Source organism: Phocoena phocoena, chromosome X (assembly GCF_963924675.1).
Source record: "Phocoena phocoena chromosome X, mPhoPho1.1, whole genome shotgun sequence".
Taxonomy (NCBI): domain Eukaryota; kingdom Metazoa; phylum Chordata; class Mammalia; order Artiodactyla; family Phocoenidae; genus Phocoena; species Phocoena phocoena.
In genome coordinates, this window is record NC_089240.1 from 70,920,106 (window position 1) to 70,939,978 (window position 19,873).

Genomic DNA, 19,873 nt, shown 5'->3' on the forward strand with positions numbered 1-19,873 from the left:
AAAAACTTCTACTGGGCAATTCTTTTTTTGGTCAAGGGTGTATGTATTTGAAATAAGTGACATTTTACTTACTTAAATTATTGTAAAATTTAGATAGAAATGCCTTGTAATTAATCAGGTATTACTGTGTTTATTTTTAATGTACTGTGACACCATGAAAATTTCATTACTCTCTTGCCTCTTCTACTTTTGTTTTGTTTACCAGATTCTTCTCCTTGTCCCCACTGTTTAACAAAAGGGAAGCAGCAATGTCAATGTTCTCAATGCTGAAACTATTGTAGCAATAAGACACACAAAGCTAACATGACTTCCACTATCACCCCCACCCCCACCCCATTTAATTGAGTGAACAAATTCTAGGAACTGTGCATGGACAGGAGGCAAACAGAATCATTTTCTATATGCTTCTGATAGTGACACTCACCAATGTCAAGAAAAGCACTGGAAAGGGAAAAACAATTTATAAGGAACTATAATTGAGTAAAACAATTGTCATGAGGTGACAGTAAATGTTACAGTTCTCCCAACTAAAGGGAACTAGTATAAGGAGTTATAGGTAACTGAACAATAGTTTACCTTCATCACTAATTTAAAACAGACAAGAAATTATCGAACTGTTAAAATGTACAGATTTTTTTTAAAGTTCATATAGCTCATTTGCTCAGTAATCTGCCACCATTTTCAGAAAAATTCCAAAGACAGAACTAAAGTAATTTAATCCATAAAAAGGGAATACATGAAAGACCTTGTGAAATATTTCAACATCCCCCAATATATTTTTCTATGTTAATTTCTCCAGAACATCAGACTAAATGAGGTAAGAATAAAACTGAATTTTGATATCTATTATTCCTTAAGCATTACACAGACGCAAACATAAAACACACAGAACATGGAAAACCAAAAATCTAAGCACAAGTGGCATATAAATCTCTATTTCAGCATTAGATTCACTGTTGCTAGTTATTTTTTTTTAGAGAAACACAAGAGTTTCATGTGTATAGCTTTAAACATTGGAATTGTTCCTTGGGAAAATGTACTTTTTGACGCATGACCTGGCTGATTAGAAAATACATATATTTAATGAATAATATTAGTAGTTTAAATCACTTTATAAAGGGAAATCTGACAAATTATAAATAAACCAAATTGCATAGCAATGGAATTTTGGAATTGGAAGGAATCAAAGGGAGAACTTAATCCCCAAATTTTACAGATGAGCAAACTGAGGCAGGTAGTTAGTAGATCAAAAACTAGCACTCAGTTCTCTTGGCTTCCAATCAGGTGTTCCTTTTACTACACCACACAGCACACTTGTGTTATGGCTAAGATCCAAACACAATCCCCTCCCTGTGTTTCTAATGTCTGAAAGGTAATGATAATCAAATCCCTGATTTTTTTATTCTACAGTGATCAGGATACAAGATTTACTCCATAATGTATCCTACAGATTAGCTAATGTCCCTGAGACAATTAGGTTTTATCATTAGCAGATATTAAATACAAGCAAATCCTTTTGTCTTAAAATATTTTCTACTTCAAAATGTAGCTTAAAAGCTTCAGGGCCCTATAAACCACGTGCTGACAACTTTGGGTTGTTGTTTTAAAACTTAAAATTTTTAGACTATAAATGTAAGAATTAATATTCAAGCCTTGACTTATTATTTTTTTCCCTAAATTAAGTAAGGCCAGTTACTTTGAAACTTCACTAATAACGACAGCCACTAGCCACCTGTGGCTATTAAGCACTTTTAAAATGTAGGTACGTCCAACTTCAGACGGGCTATAAGTATAAAATACACACGAGAATTTGAAAAATTAGTATGAAAAAAGAATGTAAAATCTCACTAATTTTTAAAATATTGATTAGATGTTGAAATATTTTGGATATACCAGGTTAAATAAAATATATTATTAACATTAATTTTGCCTGTTTATTTTTTTTTAATGTGACTACTAGAAATTTTAAAATTACATACGTGGCTTGCATATTGAACATTTCTATTGAACAGCTCTTAGCCATCAATCATAAATATCTAGGTACAACTGATAAAAAGTTTGTATATTCTCTAAGAACAAGTTAACATATAAAAATCACCTACATAATCACTAGTCAATGTCTGTGCTAAAGAAGATATGATGTGTAAAAACATACTAAATGCAGAAACCAACTTCAGTTGGCTTTATGTATTTTTCCTCAGTAGATTTACATTTTTGGTTTTGGTTAATACTGGAAGTGGTTTATATTCCCTGATCACATGTGAACTGATAAGAGAGAAATGTGTCCCAGAAGCATGACAAAAAAAAAAAAAAATTCAGCCTTTGTCTTCTTCAATCCACACATATATGTGAGTTGACTTAAAAACAAATACTGTGATTTAAAAACAAATACTGACATAAAACACCATCAGATACTCTGCGAATGCAGACTAGGCTATAACTTAAAGATTTCAGGAATTAACAGTAATTCAACAAAACAAAACATTTATAATTTATACCTTTGCTCCATCTGAAATACTGTCCCAGTTTCCACCACTCAAAGAGAACTTTCCATTGCCTATACGCAGCAGTATCTCTTCAGGAGTATCATTGGGGCCATTAGCAAATGGAGTATAGCTATTAATAAAAAAAGATTTAAGTATACATAAGGGCCTAACATATATATTAAATCTAATTGAAAGTTATGAGTATAGAACTATAAGAATATATTTACTATAGCAAATTAAGAATACCACCTAAAATTTCCCTTTACTGTTCATATCAAATTTTATATTTCAAACAATAAACTTAATCCTAATGAATTATTTAATAAAATGAAGAGTCTTGTCTACATCAATCTTTTTTTTTTTGCCTTTGATCGGTTAATCAATGTAAAATAAAATAAAGGTAGCTTTTTATGTAGCTTTACATTCTAAAAATCAGACCAGAATGAAACATGCAAATTTTATATTCTCATGGGCATAAGTTAGCAAACCAAATATACCTACTATGAAGAAATTGTTAATTTTATATATTCATAATATATTTATTGAATTGGCTCAAATTTATTCATTAGCATTTTATCAATATTATCAGTGAAAACAAGTTAACAATAGTTTTAATTAATGTTTATGAAAAACTGGTTAAATATTTATATCAATGTAACAGAAAAATCCTCTATAGCCATTAAAATTATTACATGGATCAGTATTCATGGACAGGAAGACAAATACATTGTATGAAGTTAAAATAGTTTGAAAAATAATTATAGAATGACAAAAAGTGATCAGTTTTATACCATTGTAACAAATGGAACTAAAAATGGTATTCAAATTTGGGAACAGAAAGACTTATGGTTAAAAAGTATGAGGAAGATGTCTTAATATGTTAATGTGTTAATTCTCTCATGTAACCATTAAGTTGACAAAAACACACATACATATGCACACACACAAAGTGTTTTGTTTAGTCATAAAGTAAATATTTGAAAGCAGCTATCTAGAAATTGTATCCCATGGTTTGAAACCAATACTGCTGATTGATGTTCACATGAAAACTTGAGCTACCCTTAACTTTAGCACTTGCTGTGGTCTATAATTATTTTGCCTATGTCTAAAAGTACGTGGAATATACTGACATGTAATTATCACCAAGCCAATAAATAATTTAGAGTCACTATTTTCATAACTTATCTTTATAAAGCTCCTGCTATATCAAGCATATTTAATTATACTAAATGGCTTCTTTAAAAACTCACACCTAAGTACATTATAATTATATTATAATTCTTCAAATTTCATTCTACACATTAGACTTTGCTAAACCTAGCCTTTATCTACGGCTACACATTTTTACTCCTAAATAAAAGTGCTACTCATTATTAAAACAGCACTTGTATTATTTATAAATTAACAATATTAACACAATCCAATGGTTACATTTTTTAGTATTTCTTTATCCTTTTAAAAGAAGGCAGCTGTGCGTGTTTCTGTAGTTTAGTATTGTTACCACTTTATTTAGCTTTGTTATAAAGCTCGATCTTACTAAATTTCTATTGCCAAGAGAACCAAAATTCAAGTACTTAAAAAAAAATTAACATCAGCAAGTTCAGTGGGTAAGCACCTGCTGAACCATGAAATTATTTTATGCTCAAGTAAACATTTTCAAAAAGTAATGCACTCAAATGTAAAATATTAAAATAAAAATAAAGGCTTTATTTTGAAGTTTTAGTTTTAATTGAGCAATCTTTTAATTATATATCTAAATAATGACTCCTTAAACACCTTACCTTATGTTTTTTTAATTTTATAAGTATATAATATATAATATTTTGAAATATTGATAGCATTTTCCTTAAGGTTATTTTCATCTGTCCTCTTTCTAGATGAAAATATACAGGTGAAATTCAAATAATTATGTGAATTAATTTGAGTATATAAATTTCTTACCCAGCCAACATTGTGTAAAAAAGGACTCCCAGACTCCAAATATCACAAGCAGCATCATAGCCTTGTTGCATAAGAACCTGAGAAAGAAATATTCATCTGGTACTACTCAGTATAAACTCAGTTTTCTCATCTAAAAGAAAGTTGTGCTTCTAATAATCTCACAAATGTTCACAATTTAGCTCATTTTAATCTTTTCAAAAATAGATTCACAATGTTAAAGGGAAAGTCTTCTGCAATTAACAAGCATTCAATAAGTGGCTATTAATGTGATTAAGCAACATGAGTGATACAAAAAAACAGCCTTTAAAGATATGATCCCTGACCTCAATGAGCTTTCACTCCTCCTCTCAGGAAATCCAGACACATCAAAATTTAAAATAATATGTATAGAGAGCTTAATATATTCTACACAGAGTACTGTCTTTTAACCCTAACACTGACTCTATGAGATAGATATTACTTCCATTTTGAAGATGAGGAAACTGAAATGGTAAGTAATTTGCCCAATATCACAAAACTAGTGAGTAGTGGAGCAGGCATTCTTACTCTAGTGTCTGTGATTTTAATATCTATGATAATTGCCTCCTTATTACACAAGAGGTGGTAAGATAATATATAATCTCATGAAAGATGAATTTATATTTTATATACAAGGCTCATGTCTTAAAATAATCAGTATATTTCTGGATCACAAAAAAATCAGTATATTTCTGGATCACAAACACACATTTGATAAATTCTGAATGGTTTTGTTAATTTTTCATATAATAATTTAGGTAGTTTTTCCTTTTGAGACTAGTATTAATAAATATCAAATAACATATTTATTATATATTCATGTGAATATTCTCTGTGAAGTTAATAGCTAGTTTGAGGTGAAATGAGGCCTTTTTTTAAATTTAGAAAAACAAGCCCACTGCTAAAGCCTTTAGACATAGGAACAAAATAGAAACATTATTAATGCGTTAACACTGGGGATTGTATAACCACCAGAATGGACATTTCATTTATAAAAGGCTAAAAATATTAATGTTTAGCTTTGACAATGGCCAGACTTGAATAATAAGTACCTAACTAACTTAAAATTCAAGATATTATGTTTTTTTCATAGTCAAAGTGTATTTATAAGAACACACATATCTGCAAACTTGGGAAGCTGAATAGGCTATCAAAATACCTATTTAACTGGCTTATGTAAATAACACTAGTGGAGACTACAAAGGCCCTAATAAATAATGAGGTAGAGCTAAACAATTCACATCACGATAAGCCTAACCTGGCATCCTCTAGTGAAACACAAACCTCTCCTGCTTTTTTCCCTTATCTCTTTCCTTTTCTCATCACTTCCTTTTTTTTTAAATACATTTATTTATTTAATTTATTTATAATTCTTGGCTGCATTGGGTCTTTGTTGCTGTGCGCAGGCTTTCTCTAGTTGCGGTGAGTGGGGGTTACTCTTCGTTGCGATGCACGGGCTTCTCATTGCAGTGGCTTCTCTTGTTGTGGAGCATGGGCTCTAGGCATGCGGACTTCAGTAGTTGTGGCTTGTGGGCTTCAGTAGTTGTGGAGCACAGGCTCTAGAGCACAGGGTCAGTAGTTGTGGTGCACAGGCTTAGTTGCTCTGTGGCATGTTGGATCTTCCCGGACCAGGACTCGAACCCATGTCCGCTGCATTGGCAAGAGGATTCTTAACCACTGCTACACCAGGGAAGCCCTCTCATCATTTCTTGCAGTTCTGGGCATCACTGTGTTTTCCCTGGTTCCCTTAGGGCAATATTTTTAAAGGTTCCCGTATGATCCAATGCAAAGCCAAGGCTGAGGGACTGCTTAGTGAACTAGTTGGACAGGCAAGGGTTAATCAGTGAGTCAGCTATAGGTATTTCCCAAATACCTATAAATACTCCCAAAACAAATACTCCCAAAACCTTCAGAGTTAATGAGAAGAAAGGCACTGGAGGGATCATATTGCTTAATCTAATTAGGATCAATCATGAAAAACTTGGTTTAGCTTTACCACACACTTAAACCCATTTTGTAGGTGTAAAGAAGAGGCAGTCTACTTTTGTTCTAGATCTCAATGTCCTATTAATAGTAAGAACATAGAGCCATTAAAAAAAAAGGAAGGTAGCGGGATGAATGAAAGAGTACAATGTAGAAAGTAACGTGTTTCATACCTTCTTACTTGCATCAAGTTAAATACAAAGAAGATAGAAGTCAGAATTAAAGTAGTTAATGACTTTACTTTCTCTCTCATTTGGCTTCCCAAATCATCAAAATGTAACATAGACAGAGATGCTCATTCAGATAAATTCATATTTGGAGCAAAACATATGACAGCCTAAAGCCAGAGCAAAGCAGGGTAATTTCACATTTACTTTTTAAAAAGAGTTGCAGGCACAGCATCCATCCAATATATTGTAAATTCCTTTAGCTCAGGATCATTCTTAGACCTCAGTAGATATTAAATGTCAGTTGAATAATATGATAGATTTGTTTTTATAAAAGAATAAATATTTTTGAGATACATTAATTTTTGTGACATAGGTATAGTACAAAAGCACATCTATTAAGTAAATAAGCCTTAAGAGGTTAACTGAATTGATGCATATCAAAAAAGTGAATGAATATTCCTTATTGTTCAGCTGAAATTAGTACTACTAATTAGTTTCTCTTTTAGCAAATAAGGGATCATAATGAACTGTGATGAATAATGAATTTATACTCTCATAAATGCTATTATTTATTCAAATATCTGCATGGATACTTGAATCTTTCTGATTCTAGTTGAAAAGATAATGCATTTCATACACTTCACTAATAATTTTTGAAGGGGTCTGAAATTTTAGAAACAAATCTTACCCCAAACCTGTTTTACATTTATAACAATTTACAAATATGCATTGATTGCTAGCAGAGGCTTCAGCTCTTTATAATAAAACTTTTCAAAGCATTTTGAAAATACAAATTCTAACCTAGCCAAAGGTAGTTCAGACACTAGAGGCATTAGTTACAGACAAGTGGTCTCCACATGCCCACCTGAAAACCTTCACTATTACAATGGTGAGAGTGTCTTACTACAATGGAAGTCTGTTAGGATAAAAAGCATCAATGGGCTGTATTCTACTCTGCAGATTTGTACTCATTTACCTAGGAAAATGTTTACCTAGCCATTAATCTAAAAATGTTTACCTAACCATTAATCTAAACACAGACATACTGTATATTTTTCATTTTAATGAAATGAGAAATATACAGTATACCCTATATTTAACAGAAGAGCCTTAATCTCAAATTTCTACCTTCCTATTCTATAAAACCATTAAAATGCCCTAGAAAAGCTAATTTTTTATGTCTAAGATATCTCTTACACCTGGGGGCAGTACGATAACCCCTTCTTGGATCATGCATGCATCCCAATGTTTGTTTTGGGACATACAGTTTCTATATATTTTAATGTGATAAAAATTTGTACATTCATTATTCTATGAATATAATTAAAATATAGATTAGAGCACATTCTCTGCATACATACACAATTTCTTACAGGGAAAATATTATCACAAAAACCCTGTAAAGCAGGTGTTATACTTCTTCCTCAACATTAACATCTTAAAGGAAGATTTAATAAATTTTAACATGGGAACTTTTCACTATTAGAAAGTTATTTTCCTAATTTCTATGTTTCTATTTTCTTCACTAGAAATATTATTTTTCTAATAGCTACATTAAAATACAGATTTGTTGATATTTCAATATAAGAAATATGCTGTATCTTGTATTATATCTGATATGCAATATTATCCATAAAGGACTAGTACTTAATGCAAAAAAAACATGCACATGAGATAGGAATTCATCCTCAAATTATTTTATTCTTCTTCTGACTTGGAAAATTCAATTTTTCTAACCTGAGGATATCTGTGTATTTTGATTTGTGTTAAACATCCGATAATTCATATGACTTAGCATTATTCATAACATATAAGAACAGTTCTTGACTTTTACAAAGAAAACTTATAAAGAATCTATATGACCAATGCCATCCCTGATTCATTTTTCATCACCCATACTTTCACTGCTGTGGGAGTTGCTATGGTCAAAGCTCCCATCCCCATTATCAGAACTGATAGACTGCTGGAGCTTGCCAAATGTGAAACGTGCACCCCTTGACTTCCTCATCTTCACCTTTCCTGTCTCTTCTAAGATCTACATACGAATGTTATTTGCCAAGAAAAACCCTACCGCTTATAAAAAAAACCCTGTGAAGCTGTTTTCTCCATGAATTAGAAGATCTTAAAGATAATCGGGGATGGCATTGCCCATGTTATGTATAATGCTAAACAATATAAATCACCTCATGTTCAGCACAAACCAAAATATCTGAAAATCTATCCTGGCTTTGTTACACAGTGAATGCTGATATTAAGTATTTTGAGCCTCAGTTTCCTCCTTTAGAATATTTAATATGTTTAAGGTGAGGTTATCTTCACTCTCTGCCCTGCTCTAAAAGGGTATGATTCTGAAACCACTATGTAACCCAGCAGAATAGAATAATCTGATTATTACATTCAGGTTGGTTTCAGATGCTAGTTATTAGTTTGAATATTTATATTGGGAGTTATCAGAATTCAATGATTTAAAGAGCTTTATAGCTGGGAAAGGACAAGATAACTCAGCTTTTACCTACCTACCATAACATATACATGATATCAAATACATTTAACTAAAGGAAAAGAATGAAAGGCAAATACTGAAGTTTTAAAGAATACCTCAGGTGCCACAAAGTTTGCAGTGTAGCATGGAGTTAAGAGAAGTCCATTTTCTCCTCGAAGTTGTTTTGCAAACCCAAAATCACAGATCCTAATGGAGTCTGCGTTGGCTGATTCATCCACGTATAAAATATTACTGGGTTTAAGATCACGATGAACAACCTTGAACATTAAAAAAAAAAGCTTTACAATTCTATAGCTAACTAAATACCTGTGGAATAAAACATTGTAAGTTAATATATTTCCAGGAAAGGGAAATGTCTCAATCATAAAATTTTGAAAATGATACTTTCTCCAACCATGATGGCCCTGACAACCTGAAGTACACAGACAAAATTATCTCTATCAGACAGATGTGCCAGGTTTTTTATTTTTGTTTGTTTCTTTTTGCGGTACGTGGGCCCTCACTGTTGTGGCCTCTCCCGTTGCGGAGCACAGGCTCCAGACACGCAGGCTCAGCGGCCATGGCTCATGGGCCCAGCCACTCCGTGGCATGTGGGATCCTCCTGGACCGGGGCACGAACCCGTGTCCCCTGCATCGGCAGGCGGACTCTCAACCACTGCGCCACCAGGGAAGTCCCAGATGTTCCAGTTTTTATCAAGCCACCAGTTTTGTTAACCACTTCCAATCTCAAAACTCAATTATCAGTTCCACTTGTAGATATAATGGACTAAGACCCTACTCAACACCCCCTCCCCACGGTAAACAACTATAAAACCTAAGTAGAAAAATCAACTACCTTGAAGGTACTGGGGAATGAGCAAAAGGAGACAAGACTCTGGTGGGGAGTACATACTTGTCAAAAAGCAGATTTTTCAGCACAAACCCTCCTAAGAAAATTACCCACTGAAAACAGAACAAAAAATAATCACTGGAGAAAAATAACAGAATATAATAAATCTCCATACATTAATACACAAATGTGCAGTACACAATCCAAAATTATCTGATATACAAAGAACCCCTCCCCCCAAAACAGATCACAATTTCAAGAAAAAAAAATCAATTCCAACTCCAATATAAACCATGTTGGACCTAACAGCAAGCATTTTAAAGTGGCTATTATTGTGATATGATAGATGTGCTAGGTAATACTATGGTGGCAAAATAACATATAAATGTCTCAAATCAACATGTATACCTTAAACGTACACAAAGTTATATGTCAATTATAGCTCATCAAAATGCCTTTGTTCAACATTCACAAGACTAAATAAATATAAGAGAAATTTTAAAAAATGACGTAGTAAAACAAAACACTTTCAATGCATGAAAACTCGGCAGAAAAACAGAAACAGTAAGAACCAAATGAAATGCTAGAAATGGAAAATATTCTGAAATTCTCTGTGATGATTTTCTTTCTGATACACTATCTACTTCATTCAATCTAGTCCTATTTTTAATCAGCAGTTTACTACATTAAAAGGTCTTTCAAGACAAGGATCAAGACTTAAACCCATGGTTGAATCTGCAATACCTTTTATAATGTCTGGCATGTAGAAATGCTCAACACATGTTTGTCATTAATTTACTTAATTGATGTAGTGTTTAATTTCTAAAATAATAAACAAAAGAGAAGATGCTTATCATTTTCTTCTTCTCAAAAATTCTGGTCATCCTTTATTTTAGAGTGTGTCGATAAAGACAATCAAGGAATTAAATTATTATAGAACTACTCCTTTAGCATTACACAATTTACATTTCAAAATGCTGAAAACGTACTCTGTAAAACCACTCTCAAAAATGAGTTCTGGCCCCTGTAGAATTTTCATTATGTCATTTCTGAGTCGTTCATTGTTTTATTGTTTATGTGTAAGTGGGTACATATCTACTACTACAACTATTCAAACTTACATTTTTAAATTACTTGTGACTCTGCTTTCTTGTTTAGCTATATATATAATAAAAGTTACCTTGGTTTGATAACTCAGTTCATTTGCTTTCTTTATGAAGAGATAGGAAGCAAAATAACAGGCCTGAGCCTCCACTAGAAATTTCAATATAGTAATACTTCAAATGTTTAGAATCCAAATTTCTTACTGTATTGGGGGAGGGGCTGGCAACAATCAAGATATGCAGTCTTGCCAGAACTTTCATGTTAAGCATAGTATAATCTGAATAATATTCACAACATGCCCTTGGATAACTCTTTTATGTTTCAGTTTTAAGTTTGATTAGGCTTAATAATTTAAAAGTCAAGGTTAGATATATAATTCAAACCACTTTTAAAACTAATATGCTATTAAATTAGGGCTAACAGGTAGAGTGAAGAAAATTAATAAGGTATTACCCAATTTCCTAATCCTATAACCTTCACTAAATTATGAATTTTATTAGGCTATTCCGTATAAAAATATGTGATAAAAAGTAATTCATTTTAGGTGTCATATCCTATATATTATTTTGTGAAGATATAAGCCCCAGAATTAAAAGGAAGACTATAACTACAACTTACTCCTTGACAATGAAGATAGTCAACTGTGTTAGTTATTATAAACAGTACATCACTAGCTTCCCGTTCTGAAAAACATTTTTGTTTGAGAATACGGTCAAGTAGCTCTCCTCCTTTCATCAAATCCGTAACAAGGTAAACATATCTACCATCATCATAAACCTAAAAAAGAACATATTTTCAAAATGATATTATTTATAATTACAATTCTGAAATGTTTTAAATTATAGTTACTTTGCTTTTCTAATGAACCTCTAGTGTTAAAAATATTATTCCTTTAGTATTAATATAGTGCAGGCTCTACTGAAGGTTAAACTGGCTAAATGGACTCTTACACCATTCTGTGAGACCATGTTAAACATATAATTGTATTAACTTTTGAAGTTTTCTGTTATACTTCATCAAAGAATATAAATGGAAAAATAGAACTTTGTGCCTCTCAAATGGCATCTGTCTCATTTTTTTACTGTATTATAGGCACTTTCCTTCCTTAATGATAGTAAGCTTCCTTCTGGCAGTAAATATATTATTTGTTTTTTAACATCTTCCCCATAGTCTATTATCTGACATGGTGTCTTAAATATTTGTTGAATTCAAATACTATATCAAGGAGAATATATTAAAAATACGTACACCCTTTTATTCAGAGCATGTGATATCTACATCTACACATACAAACACATGTGTAGACATATATCTATCCACACACACACATACATTTACATATATATAAAATAATATTTAAGGATTATAAATCAAAATGCATATCATATTATCTGAAACAAACTGATCAAGGTGATGGTTTATTGTCTGCCTTTTCTACAGAGGAAAGAGCATTATTTTCTTTACATGAAAAGTTAGCATTCAGTAACATCTATTACTATGAGTCATATGTTCACTTTAAAAAAAGTAGACTAATACTATTTCAGCCAAGCAACAATACACAGTGCTACAGCCAATTGCTGTACAATCAAGAAAGTAAAATCTCCTAGAATTTGGCAGATTCCCAATCTCCTGTATCTTCTATACTTGTAGTACTAGAGAATAATAAATGTTGCTGGTGATAATGTTAACTAGTTAACAGCTAGAATACATTCAAGTAATCAGGACACTCTCATTTACCAACCGTCATAGTTCCTTTCTGACGTTTTATAAGAAGGGTAGGAGTATAAAATCATCAGGGGAAAAAGAAGAACTGAAGTGGCAAATTTAAGAGTCTTAAGATTTTGTGGCATGAAAGTAAACATACCATGGACATGAAAAGTTTCAATAAGAAAATAAAGTGCCAAGTCATAACTTCATTAGCTTAGCTGATACACAGATTTTAAATACCTACATCCTTTAAAGTTATAATGTTAGGGTGTTGTCCATAGCGCATCAAAATTTCAATTTCTTCTGAGGGGTCTCTTTTAATTTTGTCAATGATCTAAGAAATAAGACAAGAAAAATCTCAGAGGAAAAATATTTTCTTTGTCTAAAAATGAATGACATAATTTAAATTTGGTTGTATTTTCAAGCAAATAATAAAACTCAAGAGTAATGTTTGTCTCACATTATTTTAATATTTAAAAATTTCCTATAACTGAAACAATAAAAAACAGAGCACTTTCTTCAACATTATATTCCATCTAACTAAAACTATACTGATAATTTGATCCAAATGTGACAGTAATTGTCACAATTGCTCAATCTTAACATACTACATTAAAATAAAATTATTCAAAAGCAAGACATTCATGAAACACACTGTTCCTCCAAAATAAGTCTTTTTTTATTGAACAAAATAAAGTCTTGGAAAGAAATTCAAAATGAAAATATTAAGTCTTAAGAGGTTTTCCTCATCATTTTATCTTTGCTTTCTCCACTTGCTCCACTGAAAAACTGTCTGTCAGTTGACCTGCAATTTAACTTACACATATAAAACAAACAAAAAAAAGCCTCAGAGACAATACCTTCACTGCAAATTCCATGTTGGTAGCAGTGTGTATGCATCGTTTGCAAACAGAATAGGAGCCAACACCAATATCCTCTTTCAATTCATACGCTTCACCAAATTGTGCAGCATTTCCATTTATCTGTTTTTGTTAAAAAGTAAAATACAAAATAGAATGATATGGTTTCACATTTTTTATCTTCTCTCCTAAGTATACATTCTTCTTAAATCTTTTAAAAATCAAGAATAATTCTAGAGAAGTTTTATCAGTATTTATAAATGGTTTACACAGATTCTGAACTGATCCTAAATTGTAGACTTTCTAGATCCCCAAAGCCAATACAATAATTAAATCAACTAGCTAATACATCACCCATTACATTTTCTTGCCAAAAGAGATCACGTAAATATAATTAAAGGTTACTACTGTCTGCTTTTTTCCAAAACATATGGAGACATCTTTAATTCTTTATACAGAGATAAATGAAGCAGTTGAAAATCACTTAAAAATCACTGTAAATCCATTAGCAATAACTGAAAGAAATAATTATCCTTAATCTGAATAATCTAAGTGGAATTTACCTGAACAATTGGTAATACATTTGCACTTGTGATCGGAGTGATTTTATATTCTTCTGCAATAGAAGTTGCAACAAAGCTGAATCCTTTGAAGAGTTGATGAGCATTAGCACTAGCTGGCAAACCAGGAGAATCTAATGTCCAAATAATTATATTTAATTAGAACTACACAGAATTTTATGATATGAAATGTGAACATTTCTTTGAATATAAAGGAAACCATTAAATGTTATCATCAGACATACTATATTAGGTATTTGATTTATTTTATATTATCTGTTTCCCCATACTATTATGCAAGCTCCAGGTAGATTATAATTTTTGTCTGTTCTGTTCACTTCTGCACTGTCACTGCTTAGTACATAGTAGGTATTCAATATTTGTTGAATGAATGTATGAACCAGATGCCAATAAAAGTAAACCTCATTAAATTGTAAACTATAAGAGTCAGAGTGATATATCTCATATCTTACCTCTTACCCCCATCCTCTAATGCATTAGCATGTCAAAAAACTTTTAAAGTAAGAAAAAAAGAAAACGTTCACCCTTTGCTCTAGTCTCTGCTTCCCTAGTAAATATTTCCCATGTAAAGCCTCTGTTTGAAAGGTGTCCAAGCAATGCTGTATATAGGATCCACACTTCCACACAGGGCAAACCACCCTCTGCAAACTTACATTTTTTTTAGTTTTTACCTAAGAAGCTAGTTTACTTTTTTAACCATCTAACTGAATAGAAGCCCTGATGTTACACATAAACATGCATTACCTTTAGGTGTTTTTGCAGTAAATTCAGGATCAAAACAAAAAGTATCATCTGGTTTTCCAGAAGCCGGTTTGAAAGGAGGCTGAACTTCTCTCTTGTATAATTTCTAGAAGAAATAACAGAATAACACAGAAACGTATTAATACTTGAAAAATTATTGAAGCAGAACATGATATTCACAGTCCTTAACAGAAGACTCACAATTTCATAAATGAAATTTCAACAGGCTTCAGATACCTGTTAACCAAATTCTAACCTCTTAACCAAATTCTGTGTATCATCTAAACTTGAGAGATAATGTACAAAATCAAATGAGACCAAGAAACACAGCAGCAATGCCACAGGTTGCATTCACGAGGAATAATTCTGTTCAGTTTTGGATTTCAAAAACTGACTTGAATTCTCACTGGTAAAATAACCATACAGAACATATCACAATGTTACCATGCAGAAATAACTAATAACATTCTAGGATATCAAAATTAATAATTAGTCTAACTCCAAGAAATATGCATTATACCTATTTTGTTTTCACATAATAATATGCATTAGATGCACTGTTTAGAGCTCTTTTTATAGAATTCAAAAATTGAAACTTGTCTAACAATCTAACTTCCTAAAATTTATGTTTTGGAAAGACATATAAAATATCTTACAACATAACTGTTTTTTGGAAATCTACTTTTTTAAAAGCTCACAGTCTCGCAGTGAGGGAAAATTAATAGAGGATTACTTTAAAGTAATTTTCATTTATTTAAACATGTACACATTCCACTCTTTTATTATTTAAGAGGAATAAACAAGCTGTTTAGATATAAAAATAATGGAAAAATAATTTCTAGTTTTTCTAGTTAAAGAAAAAGGAAGAGCAGAGAAGCATTAGAAAAAGATGACAAGGGAATGCAAGGACACCGAAAGAGGGATGCACACAGATATGACAAAGGGCAGACTCCCATGCAGTATGTTCACTGCGTGGCCTTTCAGGTTATTAATACTATTAATGTGTTGCAGTTTTACGACTATAAAAACTAAATCAAAATATTAACTTCTGAAACCTGTTCTACAAGCCAGAAAAAATAATTTGGTCAGTGAATAGTGGCTCTCTACCTCTGCCTTAGAAACCAAAAGAGACACTTTTTCTTTAGGGATAATTTTCAATACCAGTGCCAGAATTAAATAATCAAAAACACTTACCTATGATGATTAATAGTACATAAAATACATAAAGCTGTGTTGTAAACAACAATAAAAAGTGAGCTTTTCTAAGAAAAGCTCATTAGTCTGGGAGTTGCAACTTAAAAAAATTTAATACATGACTTTGCAGAATTTCACAATGTTTCTCTGTTTTCATGTTCTCTCAAAATTTAGTAAAATACCTATATACAAAGATTTTCACTTCTTAACAAATTAAATTTGTTCTAATACATGACAAAGAACCATTTGAAATTAAATAACATCTTAGATTCTTTAGAATTCATTTTTCTATAAGAATCTGTCCTATGATTCATCCCCTTTCTCCTTTCTCTTCTTCCCCCCACATTCCCCAACCTAGAATAGGGGAGAATATTAACCATATTTTACAGGTAAGACAAATGAGCAACAAAAATTTACTACATATCATCCACACATCTACTGGTTCAAGGTAATTGCATGAAATGCTACACCTGTAAATAAAATCTCATACTAAAAATAAAATAAATGGATTAAGTTTATCAGCAAAGTCCATATATTACCATTTACTCTTGAGTTTTTGCTTTTATTAAAGGTACTCAGTAACGAACTTGCTACTGAACTTACATTCCAGTCAATATTTGCAAAAAAAAGATGTCTTTTGATTTCGTCAACTCCTTCTGAACCTATAAAAATGGAAAGAATGTTTTTACCAGTCTGAATTTTTTAATCTGCTTACCTGGCTTCCAGGCTATTATCTGTAAATAGGAGTATACACATTTCATAGATTCCTTGAAGTGAAAAGTTTACGATTTCTTATCTGATGTTTTATTAATTGGTCCTCTGAATTTAATATAATAAAAAAATAGTTGATGTTCATGCTGAAGCACATAAGGTATCATGAAATACTAAAATACCTTCTGAATCAAATAAAAATCATGTCTAACATAGCATTAAAATTTAAGCAATTTTCATTTTCTTTTTTTTCTTTTTTTTTTTTCTTTTTTTGCGGTACACCGGCCTCTCACTGTTGTGGCCTCTCCCGTTATGGAGCACAGGCTCTGGACGCACAGGCTCAGTGGCCATGGCTCACGGGCCCAGCCGCTCCATGGCATGTGGTATCTTCCCGGACTGGGGCACGAACCCGTGTCCCCTGCATTGACAGGCGGACTCTCAACCACTGCGCCACCAGGGAAGCCCCTTCATTTTCTTCATAATTCAATTTATGATCTCATATCTATAGGCCAAATTAAAAATGTAATGAATAAAGTGGCATTGAAATTTTAACACATGGACATAAACAGGATAATAGGATCACATTTGGATCCAGGGAAAGGCTACTAGAAAGCAGCCAAATAATGAGCAGTTATGGAAACATAACATTTATCTTGATGAATATTGGAAGGGACAAAATAATTATCTTCAAATATCTGAAAGGATTACCTATAGAAGGGAGAACTCTGTGAATTATGTCAAAAGAGACATTCATATGATATAATGATATATATTAAACAAAAGTTCTGAATAACTAGACCACTCCATTTCTAATGATGGGTATAACAGAGTTTACTGGAATCTTTGCATACATAAAACATAGAATTCTACGTATAAACACATAACAGCAGTAAATGAACTTAGGCCAGAAAACATAAAGTCATAATTATCCTCCCAAAGCATGTAGTATATTGTTATAAAAGCTAAGAAAATAAATAATACCCAATCTATTTGCTGGATTCCTTTTGAATAACATCCTTAGAAGACTTTGTGCTTCAGCACTAAGAAACTGAGGCATTCCAAGTTTTGCTCTGGAAAAGAGGATTTCAGAAAATTTCATTTAAATCTAGCCATACTTCTAAATTTATAAATCCCAAAAATAATTTTAAAGAATGCTATCACAATGGCAAATAATGTCCCCTATACGGTGGAAGGGAATGAGACAGTGAAAAATGTTCTTTTGTGTCAAATGAAAACCATAACAAGTTTCTCAAAACTGAAAGCAAGGAATTTTTCCCAAAAGAAAAAAAAATGTTTACACTTACTTTAATATCATATTCATGGTCTCATTTCTGTCTTTACCTTGAAATGGCAGAGTACCAGTAAGCATTTCAAACTAAAACAAACAAAAAATACCACAAGTCAACTTAGTAAAACTTAGAATTTACAATGAAATTCTTCAGGAAAAAAAATGAGACTTGTCATACATGATCATCAAATCATGCAGAATCTACATGATAGTAGGTCAAAACAGGACCAGAAAACTAGGTCGCTTAAGGAAATACACCTCTGGTACCCCACAGTATATAGGCCAAATGAGAGGTGATTTGTAGCAAATGTAACCAACCATTTTTTCAGTCCTAAATTCCTCAAACCAAAGCAATGTGGAAATAGACACAAGGCATTTTCTTTTAAAACAAAGATAAGCTTTTAAAGCAAACATTTAACAGTGAAAGAAAAGCAAAAATAAGTACTGAGCCATTTCAAATTCATACATGCTCAAGAAAGATAATCATTCTCATTCCCTTTGCTCTCTTTACAAAAAAAAAAAAGGAACCAAACAAGAAGCTACACACACCACACACTGATATATGTATTTTAATTTGAGACAGTTGTACACAGCATAATGAAAACTTTTTCCCTAAGAGAGTTAATTGAAATGTGGATAACTAGAACATTAAATAATCATATTTAAAAGAAAAAGTAGGTCTGAAAATGAAGACCATTATAGCTCACTAGAGAGAAACGTTTTTATATCCCTAATATTTAAATCTTAAGCTTAGATTCCAAAATGGCTTTGGCCTCAGTCCTCTGTTCATTTATTTGAACTTACAACCTTAGTTAGCTTATGCATTCAACTCTCTCCTGATGACTGATGACTCTCAAATAGATTCCAGTTTCAATCTCTCTCAATCCCCAGTTTTCCCTTCCAAATCTAAAGTAATGGTTCTCAACTGGAGCCTGAAGAGATAGGGGTAGGAGTCATAGAAAGGGAATGAAGATGAAGGGAAGTATGGTGTATGGGGATCATCTCTCTCAAGCTCCAGTACCCTGCTCCCAAACCTAAAATAATGGTTCTCTCCTGGGGACTGGAGGAATAAGAGGTGGAAAGGCAAGAACAAAAAGAAAAAGAGAAGGATAGTACATTGGAATCACACCTTCCCCTCAAATAAACTATATGCTGGCTGGCAGAGTAATTTTTTGTTGTTGCTGTTGTTTTTTAAGGTCTTCAGATGATTCTGATGCTCTCTCCACTGCCCTCTCCTAATTCATTACTATCAAGGGGTTAAACACTAACCCACAGTAACCTATGCAACGTGTTAAAAATAAATTATTTCCCCACTTTCAAAATCAGCTGTCCTTCCAAGCTATCTCTTTTCTATTGAACTACCTTTCTTTCGATCCCCTGAAGTTTTAGAGGTATCTCTATCTTTGACTTTTCCCCTCTGCTTCATCTGTGGCATTTAATCTGTTACTAAGGTCAGCCACTTCTTACCTTGAAATGTCTTTAAGATCTCCTTTTTTTCATTCTATAATCTTACAACTGTCTTCTAAGGAGAACTTCTTGGTCTCCCTACTTTTAGTTTCCTCCATTTGCAAGCCATTTATATAATGCTACCAAGGTTAATTTTCCTAAAATACATTTTTTCTCTAATTACTGTCGTGTTCAAGAATCTACAAAAGTTTCCAACCACCCAGAGAATTGCGTGCAAATCCTTATAGGCTTATAGCCTCATTTCCTCCACCTTCACCCTCATTCTCCACTACTACTCTAGTCAAACTGGT

The 19,873-nt window shown here is 32.1% G+C and overlaps 1 protein-coding gene across 3 annotated transcripts in view; it reads right to left on the reverse strand.

The window, feature by feature from the left end:
- RPS6KA6 (ribosomal protein S6 kinase A6) overlaps nt 1-19,873 on the reverse strand; it is a 169,121-nt gene that overhangs the window by 41,173 nt on the left and 108,075 nt on the right. For all 3 annotated transcript variants that reach the window (XM_065900693.1, XM_065900694.1, XM_065900692.1), the window contains 11 exons: nt 18,133-18,203; nt 17,810-17,898; nt 16,721-16,779; nt 14,927-15,029; nt 14,165-14,295; nt 13,602-13,724; nt 12,986-13,075; nt 11,653-11,811; nt 9,197-9,358; nt 4,428-4,504; nt 2,499-2,616 (listed from right to left, as the gene is read on the reverse strand). In XM_065900693.1, the coding sequence (XP_065756765.1) occupies nt 2,499-2,616; nt 4,428-4,504; nt 9,197-9,358; nt 11,653-11,811; nt 12,986-13,075; nt 13,602-13,724; nt 14,165-14,295; nt 14,927-15,029; nt 16,721-16,779; nt 17,810-17,898; nt 18,133-18,203 (1,182 nt within the window). The remainder of the gene's footprint in view (nt 1-2,498; nt 2,617-4,427; nt 4,505-9,196; nt 9,359-11,652; nt 11,812-12,985; nt 13,076-13,601; nt 13,725-14,164; nt 14,296-14,926; nt 15,030-16,720; nt 16,780-17,809; nt 17,899-18,132; nt 18,204-19,873) is intronic.